Source organism: Syngnathoides biaculeatus, chromosome 14 (genome assembly GCF_019802595.1).
Source record: "Syngnathoides biaculeatus isolate LvHL_M chromosome 14, ASM1980259v1, whole genome shotgun sequence".
Taxonomy (NCBI): domain Eukaryota; kingdom Metazoa; phylum Chordata; class Actinopteri; order Syngnathiformes; family Syngnathidae; genus Syngnathoides; species Syngnathoides biaculeatus.
This window is the reverse complement of record NC_084653.1, coordinates 20720829-20748119: the sequence shown is the minus strand read 5'-3', so window position 1 is coordinate 20748119 and position 27291 is coordinate 20720829. Positions and strand designations below refer to the sequence as shown.

The 27291-nt window shown below is 43.5% G+C and overlaps 2 protein-coding genes across 10 annotated transcripts in view; one reads left to right on the top strand and one right to left on the bottom strand.

Moving 5' to 3' along the window:
* Nucleotides 1–798: 798 nt before the first annotated feature.
* On the top strand, nt 799–13347 carry chpfa (chondroitin polymerizing factor a). Its single transcript, XM_061842298.1, has 4 exons — nt 799–1208; nt 5145–5709; nt 7701–7883; nt 8003–13347. The coding sequence occupies exons 1-4, from the start codon at nt 931–933 to the stop codon at nt 9263–9265; spliced, it is 2289 nt and encodes a 762-aa protein (XP_061698282.1). The 5' UTR covers nt 799–930; the 3' UTR covers nt 9266–13347.
* Nucleotides 13348–20564: 7217 nt separating this feature from the next.
* The window catches only part of asic4a (acid-sensing (proton-gated) ion channel family member 4a), a 186489-nt gene continuing 179762 nt past the window's right edge, over nt 20565–27291 (bottom strand). For 8 of the 9 annotated variants that reach the window (XM_061842114.1, XM_061842113.1, XM_061842110.1 and 5 more), the window contains 4 exons: nt 26961–27052; nt 26743–26822; nt 24371–24487; nt 20565–22799 (listed from right to left, as the gene is read on the bottom strand). In XM_061842114.1, coding sequence (XP_061698098.1) covers nt 22671–22799; nt 24371–24487; nt 26743–26822; nt 26961–27052 — 418 coding nt within the window. In that variant the 3' untranslated portion in view covers nt 20565–22670. The remainder of the gene's footprint in view (nt 22800–24370; nt 24488–26742; nt 26823–26960; nt 27053–27291) is intronic. The other variant, XR_009798193.1, reaches the window with a different exon arrangement.

Here is a 27291-nt window from a genome sequence, read left to right as displayed (position 1 = left end):
GATTGTGAGTGCAGCCGTTTGTCTCCATGTGCCCTGCGATTGGCTGGCAACCACTTCACCGTGCACCCCGCCTCCTGCTCGTTGACAGCTGCGATAGGCTCTACCACTCCCGCGACCCTTGTGAGGATAAGGGGCTAAGAAAATGGATGGATAATTTGAGACTCATACTTAAGCTCACGTGTCCCTGATTTCTACTGATCATCCTTGAGATGGTTCTACAACTGCTCCAGCCCTCCCTGTGACCTTGGGGGGCTAAGCGGCAAAGATAATGGATAGATTAAGGCCGTAAAATAAATTCCCTTTAATTTTCTTAAATGGTTGGTTATGAAGATAATAAAATCTATAAATAACACTGTTTAAAACGTGACCTTTTTACATGCACGTTAGCTTCGCCCTCATTGATTTATTTCTTTATTTGTTTTGACTTGATTTGTTGCTCTAACAATTAAAATCTAAATTAAAAAAAAGAATCAAATGCGGCTCTGGAACGTCTAATGAAACAATTCCGTGCCATTTTAAGAGTCCACTGTGGGATCTTCAACGGACCGATTGAAATGAGAGGTAAGTGTGGCACCGGGGCAACCGACCCCTGGCGACCGCCCCGGGGATCGGATGCGGACGTCACACGGCCACCGACCGGAACTCGGCCCGCCTGTTGCCGCCTGTCGCCTGTCGCCGCCTCCGGGCTTGTGGAGCTTAGGACCGAGGGGGGCGGAGCTATATAAGCAGCGGTCCTGACACGTAAGAAACCCAAGCATTTTTTTTTTTTTTTTTTTTTTTTGAAAGGAAGAACTTTCTTTTTCCCACAAGTTGGATGACGAAACACCTCCGACTTGATGTAGTCGACCCGTAGCGTGTCCACAAAACCCCGCCGGAGGTTCCCGAAAAGCGCAGCGGGACGCTCCGGTTGAGAGGAGCCGAGGCGGCACTATGAGGTTTCCAGCCCTTCTTTCAGCCCTGCGCTCGATGGGCCCGGTGGTAATCGGCATTTCTTTAGGATTCACCTTGAGTTTGCTCAGCGTGAACTGGAGCGAAGACGCGTGTGCCGCGGACGAGGGCGCCCCTCTGGGCCGCGACGAACAGCCCAAAGGTGCCCGCAAACCCAACTCCATTGCCGTCGCCAACGACGCCGAGACCGAAGCGGATTTCCAGCCGAGAATAGTGCCGTACAAGCAAGTCGCGCCGAGTACCGCAAAGAAAGTTTTTCGGTACGTATGGTTTCCTGATGTGGGTATTTTTCTTTCAATAATGGCCCCGAGAGTGAGGATAAGTGGCGTAGAACTGGATGGATGGATGGATGGATGAAGCATGTAAATCAGGGGTTGACAAATGTTGGCTTTCAACGACAGTTCTATTATTTTTAATTCATGTTTTTAGGTACAAGTTTTGAGCATGGCACTTGTTGAAATTGTTTGTCTGCATTTTGTACACTTACATCAGTGTTAAAAGTCACAATAAGGAAGTCTATCTACTGTCGAAACCAGATGTTTCCATACATTGTGTCAAGACATGCTTTTTGTCTTAGTCTGACATGATATCAATCAGAAGTTTTCCTATTTTAAGTCAGTTAGGATTACCAACGTTATTTCAATGTACTGATTGGCAGAATCATGACAAAATGATTTTGTTAGACAATTTTTCACGACTTTCTTCGTAGTCAGAAGTGTACAAACCATCGCATTCAATAATTCGCGAAAAAACCCACTTGATGATGTAATTTCCTCATTTGTATTGCGATTTGTGTAAATCCATTTCTGGACTAGCGCAAATCTCGTTCATCCTTGGGTGCAATTTCTGTCTGTCTGTCTATCTAAAATAGCAGTTTATTTTTACTTCTCACTTACTTCCTAGCTTTTCTTTCAATTGAGTTGCACACGTTATTGGTCACATTCGTGGTAGAGAAAGTTTTGACATTATCTATCTATCTATCTATCTATCTATCTTCGAATACTTTACTGATATGTTGTCATGTTGACTGACTAATGACTATTAGCTCTGTGCGTGTAATATTTGTTCCTAGATCATGTGAGACAACCTTCACATGCTCTATTCATATCTTAATAATTAGCGACGTGTGTGTCATACTTGTTGTGACAGACGGTTTACTGTCGAGCCGGGACTGGTCACCAGCAAATGCAGAGCATTTTAAAATTGTATTGTCTTGTATTGTTTTTCGTCAACATTTCAAATGTTAAATGTACATGAAGAATTTTTAATTTCAGCCATAATTGGTATTATGGTCAAAATAAATCAAATTTGATAAATGAAGATTAAATACATTAGCCAGTTATAGGAAAAAAGAAAACTGAAATCCTAAATTAACCCATTCGTGGGCGGCGTCCGATTTTTGGGACATCATGATTCTCACGCATTATATTCTTCGGTATATCACAATATTTAAGTATTTTAATCTGATTCTGATTCTGTTTTTTGGGACGATCAACTAAGAAAACCCAAGTACCCAATCGCGGGCAGCGTCCCATTTTTGGGACGAGATTGTAAATGAGTAAAGTTATCATATAACTTAACCATAAACAAAAAAGAAGTGTTATTTCCTTGATTGTGGCCTGTTAGGAGACTTTTATGTCAATAAGGCAAAAAATTCATGTACATTTTTCCGTGGGTCTGACTAAAGAACGCGACGGGCCGAATTTTGGCTCCTGCGCCGCACTTTGCACACTGCTGCTCCAAATCAAACAGAGTTGTATGAAAATGTCAACCTGTCCTTTTTCAGTAATGAGTGATAAATTGAAGTATCCTCAGTTGCACCTTTCAACAAGTGCCACCCTCGTATCATTTTTGCCACGAAGTCCGTTTCCATTTCTTCTTTTTCTACGCACCGGCGCTGCAAAGATTTACTCGCAAAGATGCGCTGGAACAAACCGTGTGACGATCTCCAAGACATTCTTGCATTTGGTGACGCCAAAATGCTGAGAGCGTTTTTGTTCTGAAGAGTTAACAAGAATCATATGAGTGGAGGGAACGGAACAGGCGCGCAAAAACACGTGCACAAGCACACAAACAAACCTACTTGTTTTTGGTCCTGATTAACGCAAAGCGCTAGGCACTTCTGAGGTAGCTCCCGGATCAATGACAGTACAATTACAGGTTAGTCATACGACAGCTGCTAACAACAAGTATTTTTTGTAATCGGTAAATCAGACTAGTGTTTGTTTTTCCCCATAATTTGATAAACTGATTTGAGTAACTGGTTCGGTCTGTGTGACATGTCAGAAAGTGGGCAAAAGCGTTGGTCATTGTTTGCAAAAAAACAGAAGCAGATGTTTGCAAATGTTGTATTTTGATGAAACACAACAAAGCACTAAAGAGTGTTTACTGACGGAGGATTCTGACGAATTGAAATCAAACAAGGCGCTTAAGAATGAATCGATTATCAAAACTGTTGTTGATTGATTAGATGATCGATTGCACCACTCTCGTCGTTACACTTGACCTCCGCTGAAAGCGACTCAGCGAATCTGGGGGTCGGTTGTCCGATCTCTCCATTTCACTTCCGGAAAAAAAGTTATCCAATAAAGTTATTTTATCTTCCCATGAACAATATGTCGTCACCGTGATTTGACGAGCGCCATCGCGCTCGCAAATCTGCACAGTCGAGCGTGAACAATCACGCGCGTAAAATTTGCCAAGAGTTGGCAAAAAATAGATATTGAAAGACGTCGCTTATTTTGTGTAGTCTTGACATTAATTTACGTGTTTATTTCATAAATGGTGGTAACAAAAGAAGCCTGATCCTAAACAATTAGCATTCACCCGGAAACAGGAAATGCAAGTTAACCGAACTGAGCATGTTCGGAAGTGATGCCAAAAGCACGTGTTCCGACCTGCTTCACGTACTGCGAGCGCGTTTACGTCGAAAGTCATCAACATCATGAGTCATGTCAAAGGAAATTCAGTTAGGCTGAAAACATTTCTGGGATATAACACGGGTAATGTTTCAGTATCTAACTATAATAAGTACGGGATTGTGATTTACTTTGACTTGATGCAAGTTCTCACGTTAGACTAGTCTGTCCACGTATCTAAACGTGAACGGTCATTTTACCTCGTGGTATTGCGTTACCTTGAAATTGAAAACTTTTCCCCTCTACATGCTCTAGGAAGATATAGATCATCTACTGCTAGCTTTCATCAAGAGATTGACAATAGATACCACTGTAAATTACGCTAGATTATAACAATACATCACGATGGCCGACAGGAATGTTTGTTCCAATGTATTCGCTAGCTTGTTGCCACGAACGCCGATTATGTTGAACTAAACTTTTGGCATTTTCAAAACATTGCGGGTATCGACCGTTTGTGTTCATTCCTTGACAGGCCAGTGCGTTTAACTTTTCTTCAGATAAAGTTTGTCAGATCAAGAATTTTTAAATACTGTTTGATATCATGTTCTACTAATATCAGTTGAAATTGGAAATTATCATTTCTGAGTTTGAAATTTGTGTTTTCTATTTTATATATGTATTTATTTTATTTTTAATTTAGAGTGATGTCACATTAACCCAGTAAGTTATTTTAAGGTCCATCCCTTATCGCACCCGCAACTTCATCTGCGAGCATGACTGACCACACCCATACATTTTTTAAATGTGATTGACTGAATATGCACCACCGCTTTTATACTAACGTGTACTCTAGTCACCTGTTCCAGTGAGGAAGCTCCACGTACATTTAACGTCGTTCTGGGATGTTCGAATATTTCATACCTGTTACGCATGAATACAATTCTGAACACAGTAATGCCACTAAATAGACTTTGATAATTAGACATTAACTTCAGATATTATCATTATGGAGATCTACAAAAAAAAATTGAAAAACTTTGTGTTTTTTCCCGCAGTTATTTTGACATATAATTTGCTTTGGTATGTTATAAGGATTATTTGCTCTCTATAAGGATTTTTTTGGTAGTTTATTAGAAGTATTAGTCCTCACACCTCGTGCGACATCGATATTGAATGAAGTTCAATACCCCATGCGGCGATTGCTAGTTCTCAGGAAACGTCTTTTTGACACAAATAAAAGCATTTTAGATCACGGAATGCGTAGAACCATAGATATCAAAAAATAAACAAACAAACAAGGCAGTACACTAACTTGTTTTTTGGCGTCTTTTTCAGGGCCAAATATATCAGCACAGAACTGGGGATTCACGAGCGTCTGTTCGTTGGAGTCCTGACTTCGAAAAACACCATAAACACCTTGGGCGTAGCTGTCAATCGCACCATTAGCCATCATCTGGACACTGTGATTTTCTTCACGGGCACGCGCAACCGCAAAAGCCCCCACGGCATGTTTGTGGTCTCGCACGGCGACGAAAGACTGATCTGGAACATGTTTCAGACCATGAAGTACATTTTCGACCATTACATCCACGAGTACGACTGGTTCTACTTCGTCCAAGACGACGTGTACACGGAGGCCGACAGGATCAAAAACCTCGTGGAGCACCTGAGCATGAACCGAGAGGTTTACATGGGTTGTCCGGAGGAGTTCATAGGCGGGGAGATGGAAGGCAGCTACTGCTACGGGGGCTTTGGGTACCTCCTCTCTCGAACTTTGCTGCTTAGACTTCAACCCTTCCTTGAAAATTGCCGCAACGACATTCTGAGCGCCAGGCCCGACGAGTGGCTGGGGAGATGCATCATTGACTACACGTCGACAAACTGTGTCAACAACTTTGAGGTATGTAAAAGTTTTTTTTGGGGGGGGCCTGTTAAACACACCATCGCACTGGAAAAGATAGCGACGGAATTGTACCGTATATCTTTCAACGGCTGCTCGTCTGTGGGTTTTGGCACCTTGAGCTTTGTCTCCAGTCAACGGAAAAAGTATGCCTTTCCTACTTCGGATCAGACCATTAACTTGGCCGACGAGAGCATTTCATGTGTTTTTCTTGAAAAGTTCTTCAGTTGCTTTCATCGTACAGTGGTGCCCTGAGATCCGACTTGTTTTTTTTTTTCCCTGAAATATGAATAATTGTTCATATGATCTTTGAAATGCAACCACTATTTGGTGGCAGTGTACTTCACGACAAGGCAGCAGTTGGACAGGGTTTCTAGAGTTTCAGAGAATTCTAAAAAAAATATATATATATTTATTATCATTATTTATTGCTAGCGGCACGGTAGCGCAGCTTTTAAAGCGTTGGCCTCACAGTTCTGAGGTCCCGGGTTTAATCCCGGGCCAACCTGTGTGGAGTTTGCATGTTCTCCCCGTGCCTGCGTGGGTTTCCTCCGGGCACTCCGGTTTCCTCCCACATTCCAAAAACATGCACATTAATTGGACACTCTAAATTGCCCCAAGGTGTGATTGTGAGTGCGGCTGTTTGCCTCGATGTGCCCTGCGATTGGCTCCCAACCAGTTCAGGGTGTAACCCGCCTCCTGCCTGTTGACAGCTAGGATAGGCTCCAGCGCTCCCTGTGACCCTTGTGAGGATAAGCAGCAAAGAAAATGGCTCAATGGATGGATGTTTATTGCTTCTCCCAGTTGAGGTTGACTGTCAGACGAAACGTCAAACAAAGAGGTTTACTTATTAATGTATTTGTCCAACCACTAAATTTTGCCTTCAAGTCAACAAGCTCAATACTGACATATAATATCATAAGTGGGAAATGTGTAGATGGAGCTAAAATAACAATACTCAGCCATATATTTTTTATCTTCTGCAAAAATGACCCCGTGTATATCGGTATGCTGTAGAATCCTCAAAACATACTGATATTTCCGACACTATGTTTCACAATGTGTAATCTGAAGCGCAAGAGAAGGAGACAGTTTATAGTTAAAATGAACACAAAGACTTCAATGCAAAAATCATGGCCGACGGTCATTAGAACCAGCTGTGCCAAGGTGATAGTGAGGGTCTTAACTATCGTGGGCCCGACCCGTAGCGTTTTTCCTTAAAAGTGCAAGGGAGCTATATAAATCTGTGATTACCATGCTTGAATTGAGCTGGAATTTATATGATAGAGTGGGTTGCTAATACTTTATTATTCTTATTTTTTTTAAAACCGTGTCTGCTGTTGAGGGGAAGGGAACCGAAACAAGGACGGAACAGACTGTAAATCTCCTGTAAGCCACGCGGTACATCGTCTGTTTTGGAGTTTCAGACGTGCTTGGAGTTCGATGAGTTAACCTTCCCGGCGGCGGAGAAGCGACGTTGGCATCGTTCCGATTCCGTTTTGACCGGAGCTAATTTGGGGTGTTCTTCATCAATCATCAGGGAGCATTTGGAAAACCGTTAGAAGATTATGAAGTAGTGTCAGACGCTTAGCACGACAATCCTCCATAGCTTCACGGGAACTATGACTAATGGACAGAATATAAATATACGTATACTTTTTTTTTTTTTCCCCCTGTGAACCGAGCCAAAACAAACCAAATTTTATGGAAATAAAAACAATTGGAGAGCCTCACAGGATGAAAGAAACGAGGACGTGGAAAGAAAACGTGGATCTTTAGTCTCAGACAAAAATTGCTCATGTCTCACCAAGGCAGACGTCTGCGTTTTAATTATTTTCTCTTTTAAATGTGTCATCAATTCAATGACAGATATCCCAGTCCCCCCACATAATGTGATGCCTTTGATTTGTAAATTCAATTTTAATTATCCCACCATCTTTCTTCATTATGTTGAATTTTAGCTGAATCTTATATTCCTTCTTCTGTATTAGGGGCTCGAGTACCACCATTATCAGTTGGAGAAAAACTCCGACCCCAGCAAGGAGGAGAGCGAGCAGTTTCGAAGAGCTCTGACCGTCCATCCAGTGTCCGACCCCGAACAGATGTATCGGCTGCACAGACACTTCACTGAGATTGAACTGCAGAAGACTTACGACGAGATTGCTAAAATCCAGGTAAGCTGATTTTCAAGTGTCACAAATCAGCTGTTAGCGCCGAGCCAGTCTTGCGCCTAAGCCGTAGCACCGGCGCTGCCAAATCGGTCGTGTGATGATTCTACTTGTCCCTCCAACAGGCGGAAATAAAAAACGTCAGCGTTGACGCCTTTGACGGCAGCCGAACTGCGCAGTGGCCGGTAGGAATCAACCCGCCCTTTGAACCAAAGTCTCGCTTTGAAGTTTTAAAATGGGAATACTTCACGGAAGAGGAGATTTATTCATGCGTTGACGGATCCCCAAAGTGCGAATTGGGTGGCGTCGACCGCCTCGACGTGGCCGACGTCATTGACGTAGCCGTTGGAGAGCTGAACAAGAAGTACAAGCCAATCTTGCACCTGAAGAAGCAACGCCTGGTCAATGGCTACAGGCGCTTTGATCCTACAAGAGGGATGGAGTACACCTTGGACTTACAGCTAGAGGTAGCCAACCAAAAAGGTCACAGCCGTTCTATCACCAAGCGCGTTCATCTGCTTCGACCTTTGAGCCAGCTAGAGATAATTCCCATGCCCTATGTCACGGAAGGTACCAGGGTTCACGCCATCATACCGATTACCGCGTTGGATCGGGACTACGTGGAGCATTTCTTAAAGGTCTTCGCCTCCAATGCCTTTGAGACGAGCGAAAACATCATCCTGACCTTCCTGTTCATTTACGACCCCGTGGAAGCACAGCAAGTTAACCAGAATGATATATTTGCCGGCGTTAAGACGCAGATAAACCTCTACGAGCGCAAATACCCCGCAGTGAAAATCCCTTGGATAAGCGTCAAGACAGACACACCGTCTCAGATCAAATTCATGGACATCATCTCCAAGAAGCACCCAGTCGACACCTTGTTCCTTCTCGCTAGCGTCAACACCAACGTCAATTCAGAGTTTCTGAACCGCTGTCGCATGAACTCCATCAACAACTGGCAAGTGTTCTTCCCCATCCATTTCCAGGATTACAACCCCGACGTGGCCTATCACAGCCAGCCGCGGCCGGCCACGATCGACCTGGTCAAGGACTCGGGACATTTTGATCGGTGGTCGTTTGACGAAGCTTGTTTCTACAACGCGGACTTCATGGCAACGCGCACGAAAATGGTCGGTGATGTCCAAGAGAACGAGGAGATCCTAGAGACCCTGGACATTTACGACATGTTCGTCAAGTACTCCGGGCTACATGTATTCAGGGCAGTAGAACCGGCGTTACACCAGGGCTACCGCTACCAAGCTTGCAACCCGCGGCTCAGTGAGGACATCTACCACAGGTGTGTTCAGAGCAATTTGGAAGGGATCGGTTCCCGTTCCCAACTGGCCATGCTCCTGTTTGAACCAGAACAAGGAAATAGCACTTGAGAGCAAACAGCCAAACCTCGACACTTGCATGTTACATAAAAAAACAAACAGTTACTGGGACAAAACTATTTCAGTGCGTCCGAATATATTGGCAACACTGACCTTCGCACACGGTGTAGTCCATTTCTCGGGGTACCTTGTTTACAACGGTGACCTTTCAACGCGCCCAAACACGACTGAATCGGACAACCAACCGTGAGCGGATCGTTTCGGTGACTCACGCCCGCCCACCTGGCGGTTGACCCTCGCGCACATTCCAACAGAAAAACTGCGACCCTCAACGTCTTCAGGTGCCGCGTTATCATTCCGTAGAACCACAAGCAACATGGCGCCATTGTCAAGGACGAAGCGCAGCATTTCCCTGGCCACCGTAGCAATAACAGCCACATTCGTTGACTGCACACGTGCCTTTCGGAGACAGACTCTCCACGCTTCACTTTTTAGCCTCAGGTACAGTACAAATGCTAAAAATAGTTGAGTATTATTGTAAAACCAAGGTATTAACTTTGTATACTGCATTGGTACGGCTCGGCGAAGGTCAACCCAATCTCACCTGGTACCCAGAAATGTCATTTTTCTCTTGAAAGATCACGCGCGACGCCGTCCACCTATGATTGAAGTCTCACGGCCCGCCACCTGTGGAAAGTACTTGCGCAACCCCGCGGACTACTCGACAGTTCGGAGGTGCCCGCTCGTGTGGTTAGGTGTGCAAATACTTTCCTACCCTTCTGCCACGCAATGAGCAATATTTGACCACTATGTTAGCGAAACAGGGCGTTGTTGTGCAGCTATTTTCGATGAAGGCGTGTTGACATGCCGCCAGTCAGCTCCACCGTCAAATAACACTCCTTATTTTTTTCTTTCTGCACCTGCTGCCCTGTTTCAGTATTAACTCGGATCTTTATCTTGGTTTTGCGCTACCGGGTTCTTTTCATTTTGCACTAGGGGGAAGTCTGCAATCGTTTGTGCTGGACAGAGCGTTGCTGCTTTCGGGAGTTTTCACGGTGGTCAGTCCAAGTCAACCAAATCAAACGTTCCAAAAGTGGTTTGCACTGTTACCGGCGAGGGTCTCTGCGTAAAACCTGTTTTAGTTTTGGAATTTGCGCGTTGTTCGTATGCCTCCTGTGGTTGTCTTCTGGTGTTCCGTACACCTCCACTGACCAAAATATCAACCTTGGCCGTCTATTATTATGGATCTAATCTCTAGATATGCATCAAACCTGCGCACCGCGGGTTGTGTGCGCATTTCCGACGTTACAGATGTGAGTGTATTCCAAGGAAATTGCTGTAATTGTGCCTTGAAACTGATTTTCCATCAGGTGGTTCATATTTATGTCGCAAAATATTTTGCCACGCAGGCGCTGCAGTGGCCCTATTTTTCATCCGTTTTTGGTTTTTCGATACGCGATGAAACCGAGTCGAGAACGTTGCATTCTGGTTTTAGAGGCTCTTTGGTGCTCAAGCGCCCGTCACAAAGTATTTCCTGACAGCAGATATTCCGTGAGGTATTCTACGTGTGTACCGTAATTCCCGGCCTACAGAGCGCATATGTACATTGTATGTATCATTTGATACATACATAGGCCGCAGCTGTGTAAAATCCGCAAGTGCCCACATAGAAACAAGAGATATTTACAAAGAAAAACAGTACACAGAGTTTAAAGTTAGCGCCGCTTCGCTAACGCTAGCGCTGGCGCTCGAATGCTAATGCTAGGCGTAATTCCTGGCCTCCAGAGTGCAACTGGTTACAAGCCTCACCCAGTACATTTGTGAAGGAAATACCATTTGGTACATACATGCGCCGCACCAGTGAAAAAGCCGCAAGTGAACACATTGAAACACGAGATATTTACAAAGAAAGACGGTACACAGAGAGGTTAACGCTAGCGCCGCCGCTCTAATGCTAACGCCACCAACCTAACGATAGCGCCACTGCGCTAACACAAATGCTAGTGCCGCCGCGGTAATGCTAACGCTAGCGCGCTAACACTAATGCAGGGGTCACCAACGTGGCCCCCGTGGGCGCATGGTTGCCCACGAGGACCACTTAAGGCACCCGCGAGGCATGTTCTAAAAATAGCACACGTTACAAATAGTTATAGTTTTATTTGTCCTTTAACTTTTGAATCTGACTTTTTTACTATGAAAATTTTAAAGACAATGTCATATAATATAAAGTATTTATATATTTCTAAAGTTTAAGGAGTTTTGTTATTTTGGAAGCTTGCCCCTAACAGGTCACGTAGCCCGTCATATGATCGCTGCTCACGAAGTAGCCCTTAGCCTCAAAAAGGTTGGTGAACCCTGTGCTAGTTCTAGCGCTCCGCTAACAGGGCCGGTTTAAAAAAAAAAAACAAAACAAAACATACTAGTAAAAATCACTGAGACACGGCAGTAACACGCTAGTGCAGCGCTAACAGGGCCGGACCTGTAAAAGAAAACCACTTCCTCGGCACATGTATTCCACCAGTCTCACTCTTAGCTTTTCCGCTTGAGTGCCCCCTCGCGGCTGTTAGAAAAAATACACAAATTAGCCGCATCACCGCATAAATGGTGGAAAGCATGTGGAAAAAGTCGCGGCTAATTAGGCCGGAAATTACGGTACATTATTCTTGAATGCTTGTTACTAAAAATGTAGCCGCAGAAAGCCTGAAAGAAGTATCTATCTATATATGAAAGCAAAATGTGTTTTTTTCCGCCAGTATTTTCTGCGTGAAGCACGGAATACTTTGAAAGTTATGTGGCAGAAATTCACGGGGACAATGTGCGTCGCATTAGCTCGATAAGCGCTACTGTTTGAACTGGCTTGGGCTTCAACGACGCCAGTCCAAATCGCGTATCGGCGTTTCTCTCCATTTGCATTTGAAGATTTAGGATCTTTGCTGAAACTTTACGAGAACGGTAGCAATCGTTGTAGGAATGTTTTCAATTGCGGTTACTTCAGAAGTGCAATATCGCTGCTAACGCCGGCGTCGAGCGACCAGATGGAATACATCTGCGTTTATCTGGCAGTACTATATGGAACCTATTGTACTTTTTGTGTTCTTTTTTTTTTTTTTGGTCACAGGTTACAGGAGATTAATTAAAAAGTGTGTGTCGAGTTTTCAAGATTTCTGTAAATGCAATGATTTGAACTACTTATTTAATTAAGGAAGTGTAGAGAAGAAGTGAAGAAGAAGTGTACCGCTGGTCCAATGAGAACCGAACCGGGCTTTTAGGTCGGAACTGCCCCGAGAAGGAGCAAGTATTGATTTTTTTTTTTTTTTGGTCTACTGTGATTCATGCAATGAATGAATAATAATAGCAGCGTGGAGCTGGAATTCGACGTAATGAGAAGCGAAAAGGACAAGGATGTAAGTCCCAGTAACGTTATTGTTTTTTTTCTTGTTCTTTTCTTGTTTGTGATTGATCTGAACATTGCATTCCGACTTCAGTCCTACGTATTGGTCATCAGCTGTACAATTTTTTTTTAATTAAAAGTTGAGACCTCATTGTTTCAAACGCCATATTTTGCTGTATCCTGATTATAACTTTTTAAGCGCCGTCTTTGAACGAGACGTCGCTCTGCTGAATGTTTTCCTGTGAATAGCACAACACAATGAACCAATAATTAACGTTCCAACCCCCCCACCTTGAACCCCTTTCCACAAAAAAAAAAAACCAAAAAACTGTGAATTTTTGCTAGAACAAAATTAGTTGTGATCTGTGTGTATATTCACCAAAGCCAGCACAGTAGGAAAATATTGAACTATGCTGTAGACTATTTTATAATAACGCACTAATTTTATGGACACTTTTGTAAAGCCTTTTAATTCCACACATCACTTTATATTATCTGATGACGACACCTCCTTTGCTGTTACGTGCTGTTTATATCGTGGCGTTTGGCCTCCTTGAAAATTGAAATAACGCCGTATAAGTAATACGGTATGTTTCAGAAACTATTTAAGTTTTTTTTTGTGGCATTTTTTTTGATTTTGGAACCAAATGTGTTACTGGTACTAATCTAACCAAAGCAAGTGAAGCAATACTTTCATTGATGCTCATTCATTTTTGACTTTGCTGTAATTACCAATCAAATGTGAAATGCAATTTTGTAAAAAAATACAAATAAAACATGTTTCATGAAATTATCGCAGTGTATTTTTATTCATTTTTATAAGTAAAAGCAAAAAAGAAAACTTTTTTGTTTGAAATTGTAAACTCAAGTGTGTCCTTTAGGTGTCAGCAGAAGAACGCGTTACTGTAGCAGTGCCAATTGTGACCAATATGAATATTGATCATTATTTCTTGTCCAATTATTAAAAATCTGATTTCTTATGTTCTTACCATTAGCATTTGTGCCAATCTCAGACCTGGATTTTTTTTTCTTTTTCTTTCAGGGGAGGGGGTGGGGTCTGTTTTGGGTAAAAGCAGGGGAAATTCCGCAACCGTAATTACAGTTTTAGTTTACGTCAGGGGTCCAAATGCACCCACCCTCCGAGGCATGTCGTAAAACCACATAATGACAGAGCAGCTGGGACTTAATTGTAAGCCATCATTTTGGACTTGGGTTTAATCCACTTTCTCCTCCCACACGCGGGCGTATTTGCTTCAAATCATCAGGAAACTGATTGAGCTGATCCCAAGGTCGTGTTGAAAACTTTATCTATGTATGGATTCATTGAGGGTTTTTTTTACATCACAGGTCACATCAAGTTTTTTTTTTTTTTTAAGTGAGTCAAAGGTCATTTATTGAGGTCAATCAGACCATGCGGCAATATTATATTTCATAAAAAAAGAAATAAAAACTCAAATAAAATGTCATTTCCATTTTGACATTAATTAAAACAGGTAAAAGAACCTAAGAAGGGTATTTGCTCAATTTTAGCCCATTTCCTCATTTTATTTACCCTCTAACACATCGGTGTCAAACTCAAGGCCCGGGGACCAGATCTGGCCCGCTGCATGATTTTATGTGGGCCGCGAAGGCAAATCATGTATATAAACTTCCATCATTTTTGTGATAATCTGTAACAAAATTTCAAATTGTAACAACATAAATGATAAAGTTAAGATATTGCAAGCATTTTTGTTACCAAACCCCATTCCGCTTGATTTATGATTCAAAACTAGTTCATAAATCTGTAAATACCGTGAGGCGAAAGATTTTCATGGATTCATAGTCGTAATGGCCCTGTGGGGGAAATTGTAACTACAATGTGGCCCTCGACAAAAAATGAGTTTGGCACCCCTGCTCTAGCGTGTTCATCACTTCAGTCATGTGTTCTTTTATTAAAAGTGGCATTTGTGATTTTTAATTTGGCTCCTGCAGCTGTGAATTGGGGCGCGACCTCCAAAATGAAAAGGTCAAAGCGTGCACTGTAAGCGACTCAATGAAACCCGAAGAAAAGCCATGCTTGCGCAAGCAACTTGGAATCAAACCCCCGACCTCAGAACTGTGTGGGACCACCGACCAAGTTATTGCTTTCCATCAGTTATCTTTGATGCTTATCCTCATGAACGTCGCGGGGAGTGCTGGAGCCTATCGCAGCTTTCGGTGGGCAGGAGGCGGGGACACCCTGAACTGGTCTCCAGCCAATCGCAGGTCACATAGAGACAAAAAGCCGCACTCACAATCACACCTAGGGGCGATTTATCCATCCATCTTCTTTGCCGCTTATCCTCATGAAAAGTGCCGAGCCTATCCCAACTGTCAACCGGTAGGAGGCGGGGTACACCCTGAAATGGTTGCCAGCCAATCACAGGGCACATCGAGACAAACAGCCGCACTCACAATCACACCTATGGGCAATTTATCCATCCATTTTCTTTGCCTGACGCTTATCCTCACGAGGGTTGGGGAGCGTGCCGGAGCCTATCCCAGCTGTCGATGGGCAGGAGGCGGGGTACACCCTTAATTGGTTGCCAGCCAATTGCAGGGCACATAGAGACAAACTGCCGCACTCACAATCACACCTAGGGGCGATTTATCCATCCATCCATTTTCTTTGCCGCTTATCCTCACAAGGGTCGCGGGAGGTGCTGGAGTCTGTCCCAGCTGTCAACGGGCAGGAGGCGGGGTACACCCTGAACCGGTTGCCAGCCAATCGCAGGGCACATAGAGACAAACAGCTGCACTCACAATCACACCTTGGGGCAATTTAGAGTGTCCAATTAACGTTGCATGTTTTTGGGATGTGGGAGGAAAACGGAGTGCCCGGAGGAAACCCACGCAGGCACGGGGAGAACACGCAAACTCCACACAGGCGGAGGCCGGGATCGAACCCAGGTCCTCAGAACTGTGAGGCCAACGGTTTACCAGCTGATCCCACCGTGCAGCCAAGTTATTGCTATTATTTTTAAATAGTTTGACTCTACAGTAGGAAGAAGAGGAAGCTCCAGTTGCAGTTTTTCAGCTGTGCAAATTATTAGTGCTTGTGAAAGGATCCAAGTTATTGTTAGCATTGTTCGAAACAAATATGAATAACGGCTGCTTGTCTTTCTTTATTAAGTGACGTGTTGAAAAATGTCACATGTTCCAATAAACACATTTTTGGAGGCTGATTCTAATTAAGATGACTTTTTTTTTTTTTTGCCAAAGTGTGACCATCAGTTACTAATTGCCATGGTGTGACAAAGACTCGGGCCGCAGAGCAAACTCCTCCGGGGTCTCGGAGAATCCCCCCCCAAAACGCGGGCAGATCCGCACGCTGTCCCGCCTGCCACGAGGCCCGACACGGAGCCCCCCCCCGAGCCAGCCCGGTCGGCTTACTCGCACATGTGACTCTTCCGTAAACGCGGCCCTTATCTGCATTTTAAAACGTTGTTTCTCAAACTGGAAACAGACCCAAACACGGCAGCCGCGAAGAAAGACGACGCCGCGTGCTCCTCGGCTAGCGTTCGAGCAAATTCCGCACTAAAACCGCGTCGGGTATTCTTCGCGACGCCCCCCGGCCGGGGCCCCTGCGCCGCGATTATTGATGACGCAGGAAAGGATTGTTATGCATGGCCTGCGCGGGACGCCAGCAGAGAGTGCGATTGGGAACCTTTTGAAAATGTCAGTGACACATGATTATGAATATTAAACAGTCATATACAGCCCGTGATTACTCGACAGGAAGACGCGAGCTGACAGATGGCGGCTGGGGGTGGCTAACGGGCGCAGCAAATTATTGTGGGTGGGGGGGGGGGGGGTAGTGGGGTGTCCTGGAGAATACGCATTTTTCCATTTGGAAACATTTGATCGTTACTCGTTTCTAAACAGAAATCATAGTTTTTGGATCACTTGTTGCTAAGAAGTTACTTTGGAAGCAGATTGTCAGCCTAATAGCAAAATTGCTTTTGTCATTTTTTTTTAATTACCAACGTTATTACAATAGCGATACAAAAAATGTTTTTTGTCTTCATGCCTATGTCAATTCTCAGTCATCTATGTCGTGGTCATCAGTAAACGTTAAGTCAAGGCCACTGGACTTGTTTGTTGAAATTGTATAAAAAATTTACTGCATATTGAAAGGATCAGCTATAATTTTTCACATTATTCCTGCTCTGTGTATGAATTAATAGCAAGCAAGAAATTCATTGCTGCTTTGCGATATGAGTGACCCTATTTAAGAATGTTTTGAGACAAGAGCATTATTTGTGGCAATTTTTTTGTTTTTCTGCAGACTTGCGAGTGTGAATTTGAGATGCAAGCGGCAGTGAACTCAACTCAAGTCACGTCACAACATGCAGACTGAACAATTCTTCAGTCTGCTTAGCTTACAGCTCACAGACAAGCTAACGAAGCGCATCAGTTTTGTGGGGTTCGAACCCTCCAAGTGATGAATATTTGCACACCAGTCGTGAAGCAACACATGCAGACAGACAATAGAAGAATAAACGATATATTCTTTATCTTCTGCAAAGAATGACTAATATTACTGCGGTATACTGATCTAAGTTTTGACTAGCTGCAAGAAATACAGTGTCTGTATTATACTGCCACACTTGAGTTAGAGCAGCCCGATGTCCACTGAGTTGAAGCAAATTTGTGGCATCTTTTTTTTTTCAATTCTTTACATTCGATCAAATTATTATTACTGTATGTTTCCATAAACTTCAATATTAGAGAGCAGGGGTGTCAAACTCATTTCTCTCGTGGGCCACGTTGTCGTTGGGGTCTCCCTCAGAGGGCCGTTTTGACTGTGAAACAATAAAAATGTTTAATGGTCTCATCTTATGTTTACATAATCAATTTATGAACCAGAATCCAAATCAGAAAATAAAGGGTAACATGTTTTTCAACTATTCATGTTTGGTAACACAAAAATGCTTGTAATATCTCAACTTGATCATTTATGATGTATGACAATTTGAAATTTTGGTACAGATTTTTACAAAAATCACAGAAACTCTAGATTTGGCTTCGCGGGCCACATAAAATCCCGTGGCGGGCCGGATCTGGCCCCGGGCCTTGAGTCTGACACCCGTGTTATAGAGCGCTATCATTATTTTCCTTTTTTTCTGAAACAGATTAATGGATTTTCTATTCATTGAAATGGGGAAAAATTATTCTGGCTGGCCAATAATATAGTTTTGTTAAAAACTATTACATTTTACCAAAATTTACCGGAATGGAGAGAGGACCTGGTTATAAGCCTCACCCGGTACATTTGTAAAGGAAATAATTTGGTAGATACATACGCCGCAGCTGTGCAAATGGCGCAAGTGCCCACATTGAAACACGAAATATTTACAAAGAAAGATGGTACACAGACAGTTTAACGCTAGGGCCGCGGCGCTAATGCTAGCACCGCGCTAACAGGGCATTTAAAAAAAAAAAAAAACATACTGGTAAAAATCACTGAGACAGGGCAGTAACACGCTAGCGCAGCGCTAACAGGGCCGGACCGGTAAAAGTCACTTCCTCGGCACATATATTCCACCGGCCGGCCTCACTCTTACCTTTTTCGCCCGAGTGCCCCCTTGCGGCCGTTATATATATATAAAAAAAAAAAATGCACAAATTAGCCGCATCACCGCATAAACCGCAAGGTTGAAAGCGTGTGAAAAAAGTCGCGGCTTGTAGGGCGGAAATTACGGTAGACATGGGCGGTTTTGTCCCGCTGTGCGCATTGAGATATTTGCTTAAGTATAAGTGACATCTGCTCGCCGCATGATAGCATGTCGGTGGTGGGTTGCCAGCGTGGCGTGCACCCCACGAAACAAATGACAGACAATTCGGACTTTCAAATGCGAGCAGGCAAAACTCGACAAGTCATCTAGCGCAGTAAGTCAAGGCAACAGTACCAAGAAGTACTCGATAAGCAGTCTGGCTTGTATCATTCACCGTCCATCCAGCCACCCATTTTCTTAGCTGCTTATCCTCACAAGGGTCGCGGGGGGTGCCGGAGTCTGTCCCAGCTGTCAACGGGCAGGAGGCGGGGTAGACCCCGAACTGGTCGCCAGCCAATCGCAGGGCACATTGAGACAAACAGTCGCACTCACAATCACGCCTAGGGCCAATTTAGAGTGTCCGATTTATGTTGCATGTTTTTGGGATGTGGGAGGAAACTGGAGTGCCCGGAGGAAACCCAGGCAGGCACGGGGAGAACACGCAAACTCCACACAGGCGGAGGCCGGGATTGAACCCAGGTCCTCAGAACTGTGAGGCCAACGGTTTTCCAGCTGAGCCCACCGTGCAGCCAAGTTATTGCTATTATTTTTAAATAGTTTGACTCTACAGTAGGAAGAAGAGGAAGCTCCAGTTGCAGTTTTTCAGCAGCTCAAATTTGGGGGTAATAAATTTTCTAGCCACCCGGACACCAAACCCCAGCCCCTCTCTGAAAAACGACTGGTCTCCGCAAAATAACGTGCGAATCATGTCATTCATCATCAATATTTTAGCACACAATACACATAACTTCTAAATCTTTCATTAGATTTAACTTCCCCGTCTGTGGCGTTACCTAACATACTGTGTATTTGGAGCACTTCTCTCTGGGCTTCATAAAATGTGAAAAAGATGAAAATGACCAATAAAAAAAAAAAGAGAGGTTAATAGTGCGAGCGAGTACTTCAAAAGCGCTATTAACCTCAATTAACACCTCAGTGATGCGGAGATCTCCAAAGCAAACTGATGGCGCTAGTTTGAATTGAAGAACTCGATTCTCGGGGCTCCGACGACATCAGTGTTATTATTGCTGATCTTCCAAAAAAAAAAAAAGCTTGCATTAATTAATCTACTGTACATAAAATATGGAAACGAGTTCGTCAACAAATAGGCGGGGCACATGAATCCTGACAAATGGGCCACATTTGAGCGGTTTCTGTCAATCAAAGTTAGGAAAAGCAGACTTCAGGCTTCGGGGGGGGGGGGTGCATCAAATTCATGGGGGGCACAATTATTCCTCTACAAAAAATTTTCCATTCATCCAATTTCTTTGCCGGTTATCCACACAAGGGTCGCAGGAGGGGTGGAGCTTGTCTCGCCTGCAAACAGGCAGGTGGCAGGGTACACCCTGAACTGGTCGCCAGCCAATCGCAGGGCACTTCGAGACAAACAGCCGCACTCACGAGCACACCTAGGGGCAATTTAGAGTGTCCAATTAATGTTGCATGTTTTTGGGATGTGGAAGGAAACCGGAGTGCCCGGAGAAAACCCAGGCAGGGTCGGGGAGAACATGCAAAATCCACACAGGCGGGGTCGGGATTGAACCCGGGACCTCAGAACTGTGAGGCCAACACTTTACCAGCTGCTCCACCGTGCCGCCGCAATAATGTTTTTGATCATGCTACTCCTACTGTATTGGCAGAGTCCTGACAAAAGTAATCATCACCTTAAAATAAAACTAACCAGCAGCAAATACATAATCAGCTGCGTATGGCAAGCATCATTTAAAGCGACCCCCCCACCCCCTCCTCCAACAACTGGCATGGGCAAAGGCGAGATTATCCAGCGTTGTGGAGTGAGCAAAAAATGTTTTTTTTTATTTTTATTTTTTTTTACCTTGGTCAACCGCTCAGAAAATGATGAGGACCAACAAGTGAAAACGTTAAATCATTTCAATATTTGCCATCCCAAATCCGGACGTTTGTTGTCCACGGACTCCGTGATCGTGAGCTCGGCTTTTTCAGGAAAGCAGAAACACGTTCCAGTCGGATTCTTGTGAAAAGCAACTTTCCATAAAATTGTTCATTCGTGTGACTTTGCAAAGGTTTACTTCATAAACTTGTTTATTTTTGAGTCCGTACTCAAAAGAATTTAAATTAGATGACAGTCACATTTATTATAAGATTCCTGTACTAAAATCTGTTAAATTGGGATACACAGGAATGCAGATGTCGCTCGTCTCCGAAGTGACCTAACAATGATTGTCTCTGGTGCTCCACACCTCCCGTCGTTCAGATCAAATAAAAATCAATCAATAAAATACTCTTGCTGCTACTGCAAAAAAGTAGTCGACGCTCCATCGTCCTTCTCTCAATACTCGCCTGAATATGATGATTAAAACTGTCAAGTACCTGCACGTACTCTTATCGTTCCTTAAAATTTGGGTGGCGTCTTGCGTACAGTGGAACCTCGAAATGCTCAACACAACTGGGATTTAAAAAAAAAATTTTTTTTGGGTGGTTTCCATCAGAGCGAGTCAATCAATAAATAAATAAATGAAAACTTGCGTCCATTATGTAATATTTGAACATGGTAAAAATGATCATGTACAAAAAAAAATGTCCTTTGACTTTGATGAAATTTGATCTTGATTTTTGTTTTAACCCATTCATGGGCAAGGTGGCAATTTTTTGCCTTATTGAGATAAAAATCTAAAAATAACACTTCTTCTTCGTTTATGGTTAAGTTATATGATAACTTTACCAATTTATAATCTCGTCCCAAAAATCTAACTGCTAACTTTGACCGATGAGTTATCCTCTCCTGATACCAAATTATGGCTTCAGATCAAAACACGTGAATATTTTGATACAGTGAAGGATATAATGCGTGAAAATCATGATGTCCCAAAAATGGGACGCTGCCCACGAATGGGTTAACCCAAGACTTTTTTTTGCCCAAAATGTGAAAAAGAAAAACAACAAAACAAAACATTTGAAAAAAAAAATCAAAATACATACGCTCGAAATGGAGTGGAGAATTTTTCCTGCAAGAAAAAGAAAAAAGGAAATTACTGCTTGTGCATTGGAGGTGAGTTTCTTCACATAAAAATGAAATATTTCATTTTACAATGTACATCTTGTCTGTATTTTTTTCCCAAAAACATAAATTAATGAATATTTTTTTGCCGAATTACTGCGAGCCAGTGATGTACATTATGTTCCATTTCCATGTTCACTGACATTTTGCCACATTCCCAATCGCAAGACCTCGCCTGGTCTTTGAATTTCGAGGTTCCACCGTGCGTGTATTTCCTCGTACAGTTCGAGAAAGACGAAATAAAATTCACAATCCATAGTCGTCGTTCTCACCTGTACAAATGTATTGATATTCTGGATCGGCTGCAGGTTGTCAGTGTACAGCGACTGCTACAATCGTGATCGCATACAAAATTATTTCTCTAAAATGTATAAATAACAAAAGGATTACTTAAGTTATATATTAACGAGTTATAAACGACAACCATTAAAACCGAATCTCTCTCTCTCTCCTGCCTGTTCTTATCATAATTTTTTTTGACAATGTTTATGTTACAATGTACAATGCTACTCTCTCTAAGACTTTTACAATAAATCAGAATAAATATCGCTTCAATCTTCTTCATAAAAAAAAAATCTATTTCCATCTCAATAACCTCTTCATATTTTGAATGACTAAAGCACAAAAGTTTTGTTAACTTTAGAGTTCATCTTGTATACAATATAGAAACATCTAGAGATCTTATTATTTCTTGAAATGATTCGATATTTCATGTTGCTATGACTCAATGCAGCAGTACCGCGTATACTCCGTGGGAAGAAAAAAGGGGCGATGGCTTCAGGAAAAATGGATCAAGAGAAACAAATCACCAAATAAATCGTAGTGGGGTTTTGTTTTTTTTTTTGGTGGGGTGAGGGCAATATAAATTGCATCAAGGGGTCATGCAGTCCTCCTCGCTTCCTTTCGGGAGGGGGAGCACGTATGGAAAATTGGTCTTACGCGAACATAAAGTGCCAGACTTGCCACTTGAAGCAAGGCCAGGTCAAAGGTTTCCTTCCCGTCCTGACAAAAAATAAACAACAAAACGTAACGCAGTGTCCAAATTGTGCCTACATACTGTACATACAAGTGCTTCGTTAGCATCTCAAGTTTGGTGTTGGACTTTGGCTGGAGCTTTTCACCGGCGGCAGCGGAGAAACTGCCGCTTGAGGCCAAAGGCCTCGCCTCGACGGCTCTTCTCGCTCTCGGGTGGTCGACGCAAAGGAAACGATGGGGAAACGGCGGCGGCGTCTAGCACGTGAAGTCCTCGAACACGCCGCGGTGTCCGGCGAGGTGATGGCGAGGGTGGTGGTGGTGGTTGGGTAGCATCGTGTTGGCGTACGCTCCTTCTGGGTGACTTCGCGTCACGGCGTTGGGCTCCTGTTCAAAGCGCAGAACACAACTTGAATGTTACTCAAATATCATCTACAGAGAAGAAAACAAGTATTTGAACACCCAGGTATATTGCAAGTTCTCCCACCAAAGATTTTCTATTGGGTTTAGGTCTGGAGACTGGCTAAGCCACGCCAGAATCTTGATATGCTTCTTACGGAGCCACTCCTTGGTTTTCCTGGCTGTGTGCTTCGGGTCATTGTCATGTTGAAAGACTCAGCCATGACCCATTTTCACTGCTCTGATTGAGGGAAAGAGGTTGTTCCCCAAAACCTCACAATACATGGCCGCGGTCATCCTCTCCTTAATACAGTGCAGTCGTCCTGTCCCATGTGCAGTAAAACACCCCCAAAGCATGATGCCACCACCCCCCACGTTTCACAGTAGGGATGGTGTCCTTGGGATGGAACTCATCATTCATCTTCCTCCAAACACGGTTAGTAGAATTATGACCAAAAAGTTCCATCTTGGTCTCACCTGACCACAAAACTTTCTCCCATTACTCCTCTGTATCGTCCAAATCGTCAGTGGAAAACTTAAGACGGGCTTTGTGCTAGTTTAAGCAGCAGAACCTTCCGTGCCATGCATGATTTCAAACCATGACGTCTTAGTCTATTACCAACAGTCACCTTGCAAACGGTGGTCCCAGCTCTTTTCAGGTCATTGACCAAGTCCTGTCGTGTAGTCCTGGGCTGATTCCACACCTTTCTAAGGATCATTGAGACCCCACGAGGTGATATCTCGCATGGGGCTCCACTCCGATTGAGATTGAGCGTCATGTTTAGCTTCTTCCATTTTCTAATGATTGCTCCAACAGTGGATCTTTATTTCACCGAGCTGCTAGGCAATTTCTCTGTCGCCCTTTTCAGCTGTGTGGAGTTGTACAATTTTGTCTCTTCTGGTGTCTTTGGACAGCTCTTTGGTCTTGGCCATGTTACAAGGTTGAGTCTTACTGATTGTATGGGGTGGACAGGTGTCTTTATGCAGCTAACGACCTCACACAGGTGCATCTGATACAGGATAATACATGGAGTGGAGGTGGACTTTTAAAGGCGGACTAACGGGTCTTTGAGGGTCAGAATCCTAGCTGATAGACAGGTGTTCAAATACTTATTTGCAGCTGCAGCACAAATAAATCATTAAAAAAATCATACATTGTTTCTCTCACAGTGGACATGCACCTACGATGAAAATTTCAGACCCCTCCATGATTTCTAAGTGGGAGAACTTGCAACATAGCAGGCTGTACAAATACTTATTTTCTTCACTCTATCATGCTTTTCATCACCGGGGTAGCAGTGAAGAACTATGAGAACTTACTCTGGACCCAATTGTGAAACATCCAAATAAAGTTGTGCAATAAACGAGTTCAGCCTCTGAGCCAAAGGCTGCGTGCGGCAATTAAGGACATTGCGCGTCATTACTTCAGAAGCGGAAAAATAAAAGGATTTTCCCCAGAATATTTCCCGTGCAGTTTCTTAATGCAATTGTAGCGCTGCGGGGAAGCGGGCCGCACATGAAAAGAAGCACCGCTTGCTGCGGTACGGAATGTGCCGGACCTCTGTTTTCGTCTCCTCCAGTCCCACTGTGGCAACGGTGGCGGGCGGCGGTTGCGCCAGGCTCTTCTTTTCCTCTTTTCGTGGTCTCAGTACACGTTGTAGCCGTTGCTTGAAGTGCTGGATGAAAACAGCGGCACAAAGACGAATGAGGAAGGCGAGCGGCATCCGAGAGCCTGCTTTTGATTTGGGTTCCCTGCGAGGAATTCAGCGTGATGACAGCCATAAATAAGATGAGATTTGTATCCGTTGCAAAAATGTCAAACTAACGGTAGTTCCAGGGACACATGTAGGTTTGAAACGGGATGCCAATTAATGAGAACTGACTGACTCAGAACTTTTACAATGGAGCAATCTACAGTTCTCATGCCCAAAGTCAACCGAGCCTGGGATAAGCCCGGGCAAGATAACGCGAAAACACAAATGCTAAACACATCTTGTAAACATCTATCTGACTTAATGTGCGCGTAAAGTCAATGTTGGCCAAACCGAGGGGGACTTTTTAATTGTCTACAGCCTTGCGAGCGAGTACATTGCCAATGTTGAGACAGGACGCCAAGCAGTCGTCCTCCCATGCTTGTTCAAGAACTGTTAAGATCTTTTGTGTTTTTTTTTCTGTGACTTTTTGTTTTTTTTTTTCCTCTGGAGCTACTCTTACAACTTACGTACGATTGGGACGCGCTAGATATGCGACTCCCGCCGTCTGGGGGCTCGATTTGGCCATTTAATCAGGCACCGTGACATTAGTCTGACCACACGATAAATGACAATCAGTCCGAGGGGAGTTGGCGGCGACATTTTGTCTTGGCGAGCTGGATCGAGGTCAGAAGATTTTTTTTTTTTTTTCCTCTCTCTTCCAACTGCTTATTTTTGGCTCGCGGTATTAGGGTAACTCTAACATGGACTAGTCCAATGGACCTTTCCGACCTGTCAATCACTCGTACAACAATAGCCAATCAGATAGCTGCATTGTCTTAAGCAATGGCTTGACACGACCCTGCCGCCATGTTCTCCCACAAGCAATACGGGTTGCCAGTAGCGTGCGCTTGGAAAAATTAATGTTATGAAGAAAAGGGTCCTCAGATGCACTTGGGGAACTTGCAGTTATGATGAAAGATATCCTGCTAGGTTACAAGGGGCCCGCTAGATTCATTTTTCAAAGCCTACCACACAGTTGACAAAGTATCTACGATCGATTAAGGCTCACGGAAGACCGCACGTACAACTAAATGTGGACAATATCAACAAACACAAGGCTGTATGTTCGAATTTAAGTGAAGGAGAAGTATCTTCTCTGAGTTTGATTGAATTATCATCAGTGCTTTATACATTACAGGAGAACAACTTTCTCTTTGTTTGTGTATCACTGACCTGCTGAATGAAGTGTGTCATGTTTTATGCCGAAGAGTCGGGCTAGTGATACGTAAATGCGCAATAAGTCATGCAAAAGAAATATCTATTTGCCTATTTGTATCATATCGGACTTTTAAGACAGAGCACTGGGTTCGATTACGAGCCAAGTCAAACGAATACACCCCGTTATTTGCATAATGTATTCAGGAGGCCCTGTAGCTCAGTGGTTAGAGCACTGGTTTGATAAACCAGGGGTTGTGGGTTCGTATCCCACTGGGGCCTCCACTCCCTGAGAAGGGTTGCGTCAGGAAGGGCATCCGGCGTAAAAATTGTGCCAAACATATGTGCGTTCATCTGAGATGACACGCTGTGGCGACCCCGAAAGGGACAAGCCGAAAGAAACTTACCTATTTGCATAATGTATTCATGATGACAATATCATTACTCGTGATCGTTCCAAGTAAAAAGTTCTCACCCTGCTTTCCAAGCGCAGTACGATTCCACTATTTTATCCTGTTGGATTTCAATATGAAGTTTGTCAGGCGTCAAAACTTTTTTTGCACCGATCGCCAACGTTTCGCTGTAACTCTGACATTGCGACTCCTGCTCCGTCCAAAATCTTAATTCCGTGTACATATCCTTGCGTGAAATAGTTGAGACCACTCTGTAGAACTCTCTTGGACAAGTCTGACGCATTTGGACAAAAACGTACCGCAATATTATCTGGAATACGCGATAGAGAATCGACTTCAAACCTGTTCTGTTCACTCGCCATTTTGGAAGCTTGTGGGAGATGGCAAATATAGCTAAGGGGGCGGAGCTTAAGATGGCCAGTCGGAAAGGTCCATTGGATTGACGAGCATAAGATTTCACGCTTCCGCATCTCGATTACCATAATTGATGTTACCAATTAGAAAGCAAATTTGCTATTTTAACATATTTCAGAATTGGTTTTCCGGACATAGCACAAAGGTCTTGCGATGAGCATATTTGATACGTTCAAGAGAGCCTGGAACGAGTACCTCATAGATGTAATCCAATATTTCTAAGATGGTCAGGATGCTGGCGCCAATGAACAGACCCATCTGGCCGCCAATGTCACCTAAAAAGTGCATGAAGACAAAAACGGAAGTCGCTGTCAACTTTTTTTGCTGCAGGATCATCACAAATGACTTCACGAATCAACATGACAGATGATTATTACATGTAAGGCACTGCATCAAGGCGGCGGACGTCATACCTAATAAACCTGCAACATCATACGCTTTCTTTTGCTCTATTGTTTCAAAGTTTAGAGCCTCAAAGAAGATGTCCAACACCAGGAAATTGTCTCTAAGAAAAAACAGACAGACGACAAAATAACACATCAAATGAGGAAAAAAAAAGATGAAAATATTCCATCAACTCTGTTCTCTTGAGTGTAAAAAAAAAAAAACAAACAACAACAACAAACAATCCTTTATGAGATTCTATTCAGTTGGCTTGTTATACAATGTACAGCTTGTACGCTCCAAGAAGACGATCCACTCACATCAACAAAAGTATTAATACACGGATAGTAATACATCATA

Bases quoted from the DNA above. Each gene is read 5' to 3' on its own strand.
- chpfa (XM_061842298.1), top strand. From the start codon at position 931: ATGAGGTTTCCAGCCCTTCTTTCAGCCCTGCGCTCGATGGGCCCGGTG. The intron at 1,209-5,144 runs GTACGTATGGTT...CGTCTTTTTCAG, and splicing joins ACCGCAAAGAAAGTTTTTCG to GGCCAAATATATCAGCACAG. The intron at 5,710-7,700 runs GTATGTAAAAGT...CTTCTGTATTAG, and splicing joins ACTGTGTCAACAACTTTGAG to GGGCTCGAGTACCACCATTA.